General features: G+C 37.8%; 1 protein-coding gene across 4 annotated transcripts in view; it reads left to right on the top strand.

Annotated features, from left to right (window-relative positions):
- Positions 1-9,475, top strand: part of MALT1 (MALT1 paracaspase) — an 80,048-nt gene extending 70,573 nt beyond the window's left edge. For all 4 annotated transcript variants that reach the window (XM_054460530.2, XM_063653759.1, XM_063653760.1 and 1 more), the window contains 3 exons: positions 2,287-2,444; positions 3,605-3,730; positions 5,387-9,475. In XM_054460530.2, the coding sequence (XP_054316505.1) occupies positions 2,287-2,444; positions 3,605-3,730; positions 5,387-5,824 (722 nt within the window). In that variant the 3' untranslated portion in view covers positions 5,825-9,475. The remainder of the gene's footprint in view (positions 1-2,286; positions 2,445-3,604; positions 3,731-5,386) is intronic.
- The last annotated feature ends 4,442 nt before the right edge of the window (positions 9,476-13,917 follow it).

Below are 13,917 nucleotides of genomic sequence, written 5' to 3' on the forward strand. Positions count from 1 at the left end.
AAGTTTCTTCTGAATAAATAACTTTCCTCCCAATTTTACAGTGAAAATATTTTGGCCTACTAGGCAAATCTCAAACCAAACAAATATTTCAATTATGGATATTACACTGGTTTATTTGATTTAGAAATATCAAATTATTTAGCCCATTATTGTCACTATTGGTAAAATTTAAATGACCATTTAAAAATTTTTCTACTTTTAAAATAGGTTAAGTTTCCATTCGTCTAATACACAATCCTTTAGATTCTCCTATATTGTGACCTGTCAAAAATCATGGATTGGGTTCTGATCCAGTCTCTACCACTCTATGAACATGTTATCTATAACATGTAAAATGTAAATAAGACTTGGTACCTGCTTCAGGCTGGGTGTGGTCGCTCACGCCTGTAATCCTAGCACTTTGGGAGGCCGAGGCAGGTGGATCACCTGAGGTCAGGAGTTAGAGACCAGCCTGGACAACATGGCAAAACCTCGTCTCTACTAAAAATACAAAAAGTTAGCGGGGTGTGGTGGCGCGTGCCTATAATCCCAACTACTAGGGCAGCTGAGGCAAGAGAATCTCTTAAACCTGAGAGGTGGAGGTTGCAGTGCAGTGAGCAGAGATTGTCCCACTGCACTCCAGTCTAGGCGACAGAGTGAGACTCTGTCTCGAAAAGAAAAAAAAATAGGTAGTACCTGCCTCATAGGTTATTGGGATTAATGAGTGTGTAGGTAGAACTGAGCATGGCACTTGACAAGTCCTCTGTACTTTTGATTATTCATATAACTGAGCATCCTCTCTTGGACACTTGATCAGTAAGTTGAGTGATCAGCAGAGAAGATGATGTGAAAATCAATCTGTAGCTTAATTACCTTTTGGTAATTGTATATGGTTTAATGAAAAAATAAGTTTAAATTACCAATGGAAATAATTTTGGATTTTCTGAGTCCAAGTATCTATTCTGTGAGTCTCTTATAGATAATTGAAAAAAATTGTATTTAATGAACTTCTATAAAATATCTTTATTTTCATATGTAATAATTTTTGTTCTTGGCCAGGTGTGGTGGCTCACACCTGTAATCCCAGCACTTTGGGAGGCCAAGGTGGGTGGATCACCTGAGGTCAGGGGTTCAAGACCAGCCTGGCCAACATGGTGAAACTCCATCTCTACTAAAAATACAAAAAATTAGCTGGTCATGGTGGCAGGTGCCTGTAATCCCAGCTACTCTGGAGGCTGAGCCAGGAGAATCACTTGAACCTGGGAGTCGGAGGTTGCAGTGAGCTGAGGTCACGCCATTGCACTCCAGCCTGGGCAACAAGAGCAAAACTCAGTCTCAAAAAAAGAATTTATTCTCTAATACATATTTTTAGTAAATTAACATATTAAAGCACATTAAAATGTAAAATGCTATAAATATCTCACCATTCCAGATAACTAGATAAGTAATTGAATGTCTTTTCTCTAAAAAAGATCTAAACAACAAATAACAAAATTACAGTGGTAAAGATCAATAAACGAAACTTCATAAAACAAAATGAAAAGGTCATATAGAAAATATTTGTAACAAATAAGAGAAAAAAAATTAAGACCCTCCTCAGTAAACAAGCAAATGATGCAAATTCAACAATCCACACTGCTGGAAGTATAGAGAAAAATTTTTTAAATGGCTAATGTAAGTAATTAAGGAATAATTAAAACTGATGGTATGTTTCTGCTTTTTAATACCATCAAGTAGACAAATGTTTTAAAAATTAATATTCTGTTTTGGACATGTTATGCTGAAACTTTATATTCCATGTAAATTGAAAATAATTTGTCCCATATGTAAAGGAACAATCACATAGCTTTATCTAACAATCTTAAAGCATTACGTATGTATAAATAAATATTAACTATGATAGAAAAACAATAAAACCCAGAGGTATTATAAATATTCAAGAGTTAACAGAATGGTTAAAGGTAACAAACTATAATGTGGCTGTTCAGTGACATTGTGCTTTATTAAAAATTCTGGTCATATAAATTTAGGCAACAGTGAAAATTTATCTACAATTGTATGCATATTTTTGATTGCCACAATAAAAATTGTATATACAGTTGGATAAGAACTATAAGCAAATGGTAAATGAAAGATTTTGTTTGGCCAGCAGAATATTGGGCATTATTTTTTAAATTGTGTGTGTTTAAACAATGTAAATCATGTTTTTAAGCAAAAGAAATGCTCTCTAACTATATTCTCCTCCATAAATATTTGCCTCTTATCATCAGAAAACCTACCAAAGTTGTTCTTATTGTTCTTTTTCAGAACTTCCAGAAAGTATGTGTCTTAAGTTTGACTGTGGTGTTCAGATTCAATTAGGATTTGCAGCTGAGTTTTCCAATGTCATGATCATCTATACAAGTATAGTTTACAAACCATCGGAGATAATAATGTGTGATGCCTATGTTACTGATTTTCCACTTGTGAGTCTCTTCTTTTATTTAAAATACAGTGATATATTCTCACTTACTAAAGACTAAATTTTTTAAAACTTAAAGTTGATGGTAAATATAAAGGAAATATATATATTTATAGTTTAGTAACACTGGTCATAATATTTACTAATTGCCAAAATACCCTAAGTTTATGAGATTTAGAAATGTCTAAAGTTCACTCAGGAAGGATGCCTCTAATTTCTTATATCCTAAACAGGAGAGCGAATGTGAAGGAATAAAATGTGCTATAAATATGTCAAGAATAATTTCCTTTTAAACAGTTATAACTTATATTGGAAACAGTAGTTTTTAAGTCTTGTTAAGGTATGGTCATATGCTGGAATAATAGAAATCTAGTTCTGCTCTTTTCAAACATTTAGGTTTGATAGTTATTTTATGTTGGTCTAAAGAAGCCAGTAAATGGTACCCCTCTTTCCTACATGAGTGTGACAAACTGAGAAGCAAGCAAGGAGTAAGACAAGCAGAAACCCAAAATATCACTTAGATTACTGATAGAGGCTTTGTGGAGGATATTGCTTCATGTCAGAGTAAACGGTCTAGCACCAAACCCCAGAATTCAGTGGCCACCCCATACCTCCAGTCTCAGCAGTACGGAGCCCAGATAGGCTTCCTGAGGTACTGAGCAAGCTGGGGGCCTGTGGGCTTCTCATGGAGCGGCAGAACCCTCTTACTCTTGGCCATTGGGTTGGCTCTAAAAGAAGAAAAAGGAAAAGGCGGTTTATTTATCCTTCTTAAATATTCTAATCATATAAATTTCCCTGCACCTTCCCAAAAGTGATGATTAAGAGGAGAGAATCCAGGAGTCAAACGCTAATGGGGCTCTCTCTGCTTAAGAGGAAACTTGAGTAGCTCAAGAAGCATTTCTAGGAATCATTTGAAAGGAAGCTCTTTCAGAGCTCACTTTACTTTTTAAATGGCTTAGTACAGAATTGAGAATTCCTATTATAACCATAGATTGTTGTTTTCATTGTTTAGTCCTGGATAATTTTGGGATTACCAAAATTCACGAGAGGCCAAAATTCACGAGAGGACAATATCAGTTAAGATGTCTTATGTACTAGATTATATTGTGGCTTTCATTGATTTCATTATTAACAGTCCCTAATTTTTTTTTTTTTTTTTTACAGGATCTAGATATTGATCCAAAAGATGCAAATAAAGGCACACCTGAAGAAACTGGCAGCTACTTGGTATCAAAGGATCTTCCCAAGCATTGCCTCTATACCAGACTCAGTTCACTGCAAAAATTAAAGGTTACTACCTTTTCTGTTTATAGCTACTAATGGAAAACTATGAAACTAGAAACTTACTTTGGCATAGACCATAGATATGCTGCCTTATTATTAAACTAGAGATAACCAGTCTACAGAAGGTCCTAGATAACCATTCTACAGAAGGTCCTATCAGTGACCCTTTTTATATTCTGTTTCCCATGGTTGCGAGAGGACTTTATGTGTGCTTACCCTCCATAATGCTAAAAAATTAGTAACAGAGTATATTCTTTTTTCTTTTTTTAGAGATAGAGTCTTAACTCTGTCACCCAGGCTGGAGTGCAGTGGCATGAACATGACTTACTATAACCTCAAACTCCTCAGTGCATATGATCCTGCCACCTCAGCTTCCCAAGTAGCTGAGTCTACAGGCACATGCCACTACACCCAGCTAATTTTTTTAAACTTTTTGTGGAGAAGGGATCTCACTATATTGCCCAGGCCAATCTCAAACTCCTGGCCACAAGAATCCTCTCTTCTTGGCCTCCCAAAGCACTCGGAGTACAGGTGTGAGCTTCCACTCCCAGCTCCATATTCTACTTTTAAATATGTTCAGATTTTCAAGTAATCATTTCCTAGTTCTATGACTAAACATATAGCAAATTAGAATTTCTTTTCCATTTTTTTATTTCTAGTTGACTTACAAATGAGAAGCTAGTTCTGCACATTGAGTGTTCTAATGAAAGCTTTTCTTTGCAAAAATTGAGACTTTAATTTGTTCACAACTACATGACCACAGAATGTATCAGCTAAAACTCAGGGAATGGAATGGGCACGATTGAGAATTACACACATAAACCTGTGGTCATCCTGTTCGAAGCTCATCTACTTAAAATCCTTTCTTCTCTTAAAAAGTTAGCCCATTATCTGATTCAGTTGTATTTTCCACCTACGATTATGGATTATTATAATATTTTAAAAACAGCTTAAGCTTTTTTTATAAAACGTATAAAACCAGGTTTTTTTTGTTTTCTTTTGAGATGGTGTCTCTCTCTGTCGCCTAGGCTGGAATGCAGTGGCACGATCTCAGCTCACTGCACCCTCCACCTCCCAGACTCAAGTGATTCTTGTGCCTCAGCCTCCCGAGTAGCCGGGACTACAGGCGTACGCCACCATGCCCAGTTAATTTTTTGTATTTTTAGTAGAGACAGGTTTCACCACGTTGGCCAGACTGGTCTTGAACTCCTAACTTCAAGTGATCCATCTGTGTCATCCTCCCAAAGTCCTGGGATTATAGGCATGAGCCACCACGCCGGGCCCAGATCATTTTTTAATTAAAAGTTAATTCCCTATATCTAATAATAGGGAAGGGTAAGTTTCCTAAGCTGCAGTGCTTGGAAAATGTTTTCCCTGTTCATCTAGAGTATAAGATCTCTTTGACTTTGACTACTAACAGTAGTAAGAACTAGAAATTCTAAATGTGTTGTAAGTATTGCATGAAGGAAAAGGAAGATAATGCTAGCTGGCGTTTCTCAGTTTCAGGGAGATATAAAGGATGCCTTGAGGATTTGGAACCTGGGAAAGGAGAGTGAGTGGATTTTTGGTGGTGGGGGTAGGGGTGTGTATGTGTGAATATTTTCAGATTGCTATATATTCACTGTTGATGCCAATAATAAACCAGATTTTTTTCCTTTTCAGGAACATCTAGTCTTCACAGTATGTTTATCATATCAGTACTCAGGATTGGAAGATACTGTAGAGGACAAGCAGGAAGTGAATGTTGGGAAACCTCTCATTGCTAAATTAGACATGCATCGAGGTTTGGGAAGGAAGACTTGCTTTCAAACTTGTCTTATGTCTAATGGTCCTTACCAGAATTCTGCAGCCACCTCAGGAGGAGCAGGGCATTATCACTCGTTGCAAGACCCATTCCATGGTGTTTACCATTCACATCCTGGTAATCCAAGTAATGTTACAACAGCAGATAGCTGTCATTGCAGCCGGACTCCAGATGCATTTATTTCAAGTTTCGCTCACCATTCTTCATGTCATTTTAGTAGAAGTAATGTGCCAGTAGAGACAACTGATGAAATACCATTTAGTTTCTCTGACAGGCTCAGAATTTCTGAAAAATGACCTCCTTGTTTTTGAAAGTTAGCATAATTTTAGATGCCTGTGAAATAGTACTGCACTTACATAAAGTGAGACATTGTGAAAAGGCAAATTTGTATATGTAGAGAAAGAATAGTAGTAACTGTTTCATAGCAAACTTCAGGACTTTGAGATGTTGAAATTACATTATTTAATCACAGACTTCCTCTTTCTAAGATTTTGTGAATTGGTTGATTAGTTCTATACAAATGAAGTATGGAGGTGTGTATGTTTATATGTATATAACAAAATATTTTCATTGTGACCACTCTGAAGTAAGAGCAATGGGAATGGCATTATTGTAGAATAAGTCATTGTATTTTTAACACCAGAAAGAACCTTGCCGATCACTAGGCATAACCTAATTTTATCCATGGAAGAAACACAGAAAGGCATCTAAGTTAGAGCTGGCACCAGAACTGAGACCTCCAGAAATCTATTCCAGTATTTTTTCCACTACACAACTGCCTTCCTGACAGGTTCTGAGATAAGTGTTATGTTTGTAGATAGAGTGAAATATATTTATATATATATAAAAATATACAGATACATATCTGTGTATTATCTCGAGGAATGTACAGACTTTAGTTTTTGATTATAAGGATTTTGCTGCAAGTTTTAGTTAAGAGGTTTGTACATAAATTGTAGAACAGGCTGAAATTTCTTGCTCATAAGATTATGAAACTGCATGAGAAGTGATAAAATGTTTGTTAAAGCTAGGTAGAGATTAAGAATCAAGATATAATGGATAATTTTCATAGCTGCCTATCAGAATTTTCCAAATATTTAGCATCTTCCTTGATAATATGTATTTTCTTCTTGAATTTCACTGGCCTAATGAGATAATACTATTATCTTTGGTTCTACCTAAAAGTTGGTTAAAAATGCAATTGGCAAGGAAAAATACTGAATTAGTAATTTTAAAAGTCTCACAAAGAAAATCCCAGGCCTAGATGGCTTCGTTGTTGAATTCTACCAAACATTAAAATTAGCACTAATTTTTTGCACTGTTTCTAAAAGTAGGAGAGGAAAGAACACTTCCCAACTTACTCTAGGAGGTCAGTATTACCCTGATACTAGACTAGACATCACAAGAAAACTATAAGCCAATATTCCTTATTAATACAAACACAAAAATCATTAACAAAAATATTAGCAAACTGAATCCAGCAACATATAAAAAGGATTCTATATCATGACCAAGTGGAATTTATCCCAGGAATTCAAGGTTGGTTCAACATCTAAAAAATCAAATAAGCTAATATACAGTCAGTTCTCATTATTCACAGTAATTATGTTCTACAGAATATTCTCCCACAAACACTGAATTAAATATGGAACAACTGCTTTTAGGAGAAAGTGTATTTGTGTATATGTGTGTATACATATGTTTATCTCATGCACATTATGAGCTTGAATTCTTAATTCATCCTAGCAAATTCTACCTTATTTTACAGAAGTGAAAGTGAGGTATCAGAAGTGTTAAGTGACATGCCTGAGGCACCCCACTAACAGGTGTCAGAGCTGAAATTCAAACCCCATCCAGCTGGCCCTGGAGCCAGAGCTTGTTGTACTACACTGAATTGCCCCTGCCATTTCCACTCTCCAGTCATTTCTCTATGAGACTGAAGCAGGAAGGCATCATCTTGTTCAGCCTCAGCCTCAGCTGGGAACATGTGTTTTGGGTGACTCAAATTTTTCACCCATTTACACATATCCACAAATGACTGCAAAAGTGCCACAGATATCAATTTGAGGGTTATAAATTTTAGCAAGTTGGTAAATTCACAAATACATAACCGTGAATAATGAGGATCAACTGTACCGTATTTAATAAAGCACAAAACCCACATAGATTGTCTTAATAATGAGACAGAAACAGCATTTGATAAAAACCAAAACTCTTTCATAAAAACACTCAACAAACTTAGGAATAAAAGGAATCTTCCTAGATATGATAAATATAACATCTATGAAAAGCCCACACCTAACATTATACTTCATGGTGATAGACTGAAGGCTGAATGTTTTCCCCTTAAGATTAGGAAGAAGGACAAGGATGTTCACTCGGCACTACTTCTATTCAGCATTGTACTTGAAGTTCTAGCCACAGCAGTTAGGTTAGGAATTCAAGGTTTGTTCAACATCTGAAAATCAAATAAGCTAATAAAGAAAAGCGGTTTATACTGCAAAAGAAGTGAAACTATATGTATTCACAGTTGATATATAGTTGTATATAGAAAATGCTAAAGAATCCATAAAAAGTAATAAATGAGTTCAACAGGTTGCAGGATAGAATGAGTTCAACAGGTTGCAGGATGCAAGATCAGTTTTATTTCTGTACTAACAACAAACATTCTGAAAACAAGAATAAAGAAATCCTATATACAGTAGCATCAAGAATAAAACTCCAACACGTTGTTTAAAGAAATTAAGATCCAGATAAATGGAAAGACATCCATGTTCATGGATTGGAAAACTAAATATTGGTAAGATGGCAATGCTGCCCAAATTAGTCTACATATTCAACAATTCCTATCAAAATCCTAGCTGTATTTTTTGCAGAAATTGACAAACTGGTAAAATTGGTAGGGAAACGCAGGGGACCCAGAATAGCCAAAAAACCTTGGAAAAGAACAAAGCTGGAAGACGTACCAATTTCAAAAAGTGCTACCAAGCTACAATAAGACAGTGTAGGCATATGGATAGACGTATCGATCAGAGGAATGGAACTGAACATCCAGAAATAAACCCATACATTTCTGATCAACTTGTTTTCAACAAGGATGGTAATACCATCAATAGAGAAGGAGTGGTCTTTTCAACAAACGGTGCTGGGACAACTAACTGGTAGCTACGTGCACAGCAAAAAGATCCCTACCTTCCTACCACATTACAAATTCTAACTCAAAATGGATCAGAGACCTAAATATAAGAGTTAAACTCTTAGAAGAAAACAGAAGTAAATCTTTGTGATGTTGGGCTTAGGAATGGTTTCTTAGATACAATACCAAAAGCACAAGCAACAAAGGAAAACAGTAGATAAATGGGACTTCATCAAAATTAACTTTAGCACCTTAAAGGACACCATTAAGAAAGTGAAGTTAACCCTCAGAATGGGAGAAAAAAATTTGAAAAATCATGTATCTGATAAAAACAAAAAAACAAAAAAAAAAAAAATGCAAGTGCTCAGCTGTGGTTACCACAGAGTAGCACTGTCCAGTGAACTTGCTGTGACGATGGGATGCTTGGTATCCGCACTCCCAGTGTGATAGCCTTTAGCCTCATGGGGTTGTTGAGCAATTGAAATAGCTAGTGTGAGGAACTGAATATAAAATTTTAGTTTTAGGATGGGTGTGGTGGCTCACGCCTATAATCTCAGCACTTTGGGAGGCCAATGCAGATGGATCACTTGAGCCCAGGAGTTCAAGACCAGCTTGGCCAAGATGGCAAAACCCTGTCTCTACTAAAAATACAAAAAAATTAGCTGGGCATGGTGGCACACACCTGTAATCCCAGCTACTAGGGAGACTGAGGCAGGAGAATCGCGCGTCCCCTCTTCGGTATATTTGTTTTTTTTTTTTTTTAAGACAGAGTCCTGGCTCTGTCGCCCAGGCTGGAGTGCAGCGACATAGTCTCAGCTCACTGCAGCATCCGTGGAGGCTGAAGCAGGAGAATCGCATGAATTTTTTTAAAAATCTAAACGTGATTTTAAAACTAGCTTAAGAAGAATGATAACAGTTTTGATCTTCTTTTTTATCAACCATGTTTTTATTTTACTTGAATCTCGTGCCAATTGCTTTGTAATATTAAAGTAGGATTTACACAAGTGGAATTTAGAAAAGATAATCTATCAAATCTATCCATACCAGTTAGAATGTAATAAAGAAATTAGGATAGTGGAGGTTTGAGCAAGTAAAGGCTCACCCAAATTCAAAGCCAATACTTGATGCCGAGAGGGGATATTTTCTGGAAGGTAATTTTTAAAAATTAAAGTCACAATTATAACTTATATATTTTCTAATAAATCTCAACTCATGGGACAATTTGAATATAAAACACTGTATTGTTCCTCATTCAGTGATGAACAAGTCAAAACGTTTCAGAAAAGAAAGTCTTTAAAGAAGAATCCTGGCACAGAAAAGGTCCATTTAGACATTGCCTTCTTTCCCCATCTCTAATGCCTCTTTTCAAATCTCTGACTTGCACATGAAGTAACAGTGAGGTATCCTGTTCAGTAATCACAATTTTTGGACTTGTCAGATTCAAGAAATTCAGTTATGTAGCCAGAGCTTAGATCATTGACATGTATATTGGCATAAGCTTTTTTTTGTTTGTTTTTAATTTTAGTAGAAGTGGGATCTCATTTTGTTGCCCATGCTGGTCTCAAACACCTGTCTTCAAGTGATCCTCCTGCCTCAGAAGCATCAGTTTAATATCTAGATAAAATCTGATGTATGTAATTTTACTTTTAAGGGTTTTTTTCCAAACAGACGTCCTAATAATGTTGTTTCCTATTCCTTGAACATTCACCTGATACTTATATGCTGTCATTACTTTTAACTGTCAACTGATGTCAGCTACTCAATTTACACATTACTTTTGTGCATTTCATTCTGTTTCTCAGTTTGACATTGACATTCAAATTCAGAGTTTGACACTGAAACCCTGGGCATGGTGGCTCACACCTGTAATCCCAGCACTTTGGGAGGCTGCAGTAAGCAGATCATTTGAACCCAGGAGTTTGAGACTAGCCTTGGCAACATGGTGAAACCCCATCTCTACCAAAAAAAAAAAAGCAAAAACAAAAATTAACTGGGCATAGTTGCACACACCTGTAGTCCCAGCTACTCAGGAGGCTGAAGTGGGAAGATTGCTTGAGCCCAGAAGGTAGAGGTTACGGTGAGTAGAGATTGTGCCACTGCACTCCAGCCTGGACAACAGAGCAAGACGCTGTCTCAAAAATAAAGTATTAGTAAAGAAGAGTACACTCAGAATATGAAAATGTGTAAGTGTGCATACTCTCTTTTTTTCTAATTTGGTAGCATTAAAAATACTTAAGCATCAAAGTTTGGCTTTATGAAGAAGGAGTCTGAGACACCTCAGGTTTCAGCCCTTACTAATAGCGTGGCTCAAAGAGTGTTACTTGCCTGTGCTTCTGTTTCCTTATCTGTAAAATGGGGATGATGCTATAACATCAAAGAGCTTATAATACTTTACAGAGCTGGCAGTACTAAATAAGACCATTCCTCTAAAGTGCCAGCATTTTGAAAAGCATCAACCCATCAACCTTGTGCTTTAAATCTGGCATTCTTAAAGCTATACCTGTAGGCAGTATAGAGTGTTTTTTTTGTTTGTTGTTGTTGTTTTTTGAGTCTCATTCTGTCTCCCAGGCTGTAGTGCAGTGGCACGTCTTGGTTCGCTGCAACCTCCGCCTCCAAGGTTCAAGCGATTCTCGTGCCTCAGCCCCCTGCATAGCTGGCATTACAGGCACACACCACCATGCCCAGCTGATTTTTGTATTTTTAGTAGATACAGGGTTTCACCATGTTGGCCAAGCTGGTCTCAAACTCCTGACCTCAAGTGATCTGCCTGCCTTGGCCTCCCAAAGTGCTGGGATTACAGGCGTAAGCCACCATGCCCGGCGGGCAGTGTATATCTTCTAAAGTTGCAATTTTTATTCACTCCAGAATCACTTTTCAAAAAGCATGCAGATTTAATGCCACCAGTTTGTGTTATGTATCTACCCCGCAAAACAGCTCTTAAAGGTGATTTACTAAAAGATTAACAGCATTTATCTCTGGTGGGATTAATTTTTCTTTGCTTGCTTACCTGTATCTTGCAGATTTTACACAGTGAACAACGACTGTATAATTTTAAAATACAGATATGCACAATTGTATAATGTACATATGCTCAGCTTCAATACATTTGTTTTAAGAACACATTTTTAACTTTTTGTAAGGAGTCTTCAGTTTAAAAGTACAATGTCATTACAGAGTGCTTATTCTGTTACAAAATTAGTAAAGCTGATTCTGCCTCTAAATCTGAAGTAATTCCCACTTTTTTTCATCATGCTTGAGTTTAGTTGATAAATAGCATTTTAGGTACTAAAAATGATTGGATGAGTATTTCTACATTAATAAGTTACTAAGCACCAGGGTAGCAGATAGAATCCCTTTCTGTGTGCTAGGTTTAAACATTTTACACACAGTCTTATTTAAAACAGCCTTGCAGTTTATAGATGAACTGATTGTTAGGCTACCCAGAGGTGTTACTATACCCTCCAGGATAACCCAGCTAGTAAGGGCAGAGCCAGGATGATTCAGACCCAGACCAGAGCCGGGTGTTTTGTCCACAGTACTGCTGCTGCTTATACCATAACGGGAAAAGTACACAACAGTGTCTTAATATTTCATTCTTACATGAAAAACACTTTTAAAATATTGAAACATTATAGAAGCAAAAGTACATCTCTAAATGTACTTTTAGGCCACATTGAAAAAATTTCCAAAGGATTTGACCTAAAATTAATGTTGCTATATTATGCTCAATACAGTAGGCTGTTCTGCTAGGGAAATTTTTAGTATTTTAAAAATATTTTCATAAGCTTTAGTTTTACCACTTCAAGTCTGTACAGACTGGTTATTTCTACATTACAAAGACAGTGACTCCCTCAAAGGCTGAAAGTTTTTATAGTCTGTGTTTATAACATACACATCTATTCTTGCCAGATGTGGGTTCCTTGCCATCTGACCTCAGCATCCTTTATGTTATGCTCCAACTTGGGTAAGCAGCTTTGTTTCCTTCCCAATCTCCTAGTCAGACAGTTGACCTCACATCTTTGTCTAGTGGTTTTCAAACGTCAGAGTAGCCCCTTGTTGGAGCGGCAGCGTTGGGGTTCCCCACTGTTTTCCACATTGCCTTTCCAGGTAAGCTTTGGTCTGCGCTAAACCCCGCCATTTGCTTTGAGATTCTCCCCCAACACAGCCATACCCCACACCAGCTGGGCGCCTTTGGGAGACCACAGCCCTTAGAAAAGGGGAAGAAAAGCTTCCTGACTGCACAGTGAGGGCTGGAGGCGTCTGGCCTGGAGGGAGTCCTGTCAGCCAGTGTGAGCTGCTGGTGACAGGGAAAGGCCATGTGAGCAGGTCCTGACCTGCAGCTCAGGCCCCTGGAGCAAACAGCACCAAACTTGGCCCCCAAATCAGCTTTGTCATTCAAGATGTGGCTTGCTAGCAGGTGTTATTAACAAGGCGAAGCACCATCTGGTATCTTCCCATTGGAATCAGTTGTTATTGCTAACTAGGTATTAAGTGTCTGAAAACCTGATTTTGTACCTTGGCATCACCCAGCCCAGTTCTAGCTTTGAGGGGGATACAGTTTCAAGGTGTGCAGTGGCTACTCTCATCTGCTTGTTGGGGAAGGCCAGAAAGGGGGCACACACGGTTGGCATGCTGAGACACGCTCTTCCTGGAAGTATACATGCAGAAAGCCACATCATAGCCCAAGGCTTTATAAGCATGAAAGGAACACAGGGTGGGGCGGGGAAGGGATCGTCTAGATGAACCTGATGGTTAATGACAGCAGGCTAAGATGAGCCAAATGTCCCTCTCATTGGCAAACCTTGCCAGTGAGGCTGAATGCTTCCAAGCTAAGAGTCTCTCTGTCCTGGACAGCACCTACAGGACCCTGCCAATGTCTGCCGCCGGAGGTGCTTTCTGACAGTTTGCTTTAGCTACAGTAATTCATTTACTCAGCTTGCAGACTTGCCTTGGAGCCATTCTAGCTATGTAAGCTGACTTCACATCTCAGGCCTGACCCACGGTGTGACTCGCAAAATTACCTTTTCCGGCATTTTCATGTCCTGGCCCCTTGTTGGCAGCATGTGACCAACACTGGCCACCAAGGCCCAAGCTAGACTGGCCAAGAGAGAGTGGAGGGCTGAGGGCTGAGGGCTGTGGAAACCACAACCATTATTAGATAGGATTGATTCTGCCTGTAGACTGAAAAGAACGTCACCAAATGATGTCAAGAAGGAGGATAAGGAAGACCATTCCATTATGCTGTGCTTGGCT

This window comes from Pongo pygmaeus, chromosome 17, assembly GCF_028885625.2.
Source record: "Pongo pygmaeus isolate AG05252 chromosome 17, NHGRI_mPonPyg2-v2.0_pri, whole genome shotgun sequence".
Classification (NCBI taxonomy): domain Eukaryota; kingdom Metazoa; phylum Chordata; class Mammalia; order Primates; family Hominidae; genus Pongo; species Pongo pygmaeus.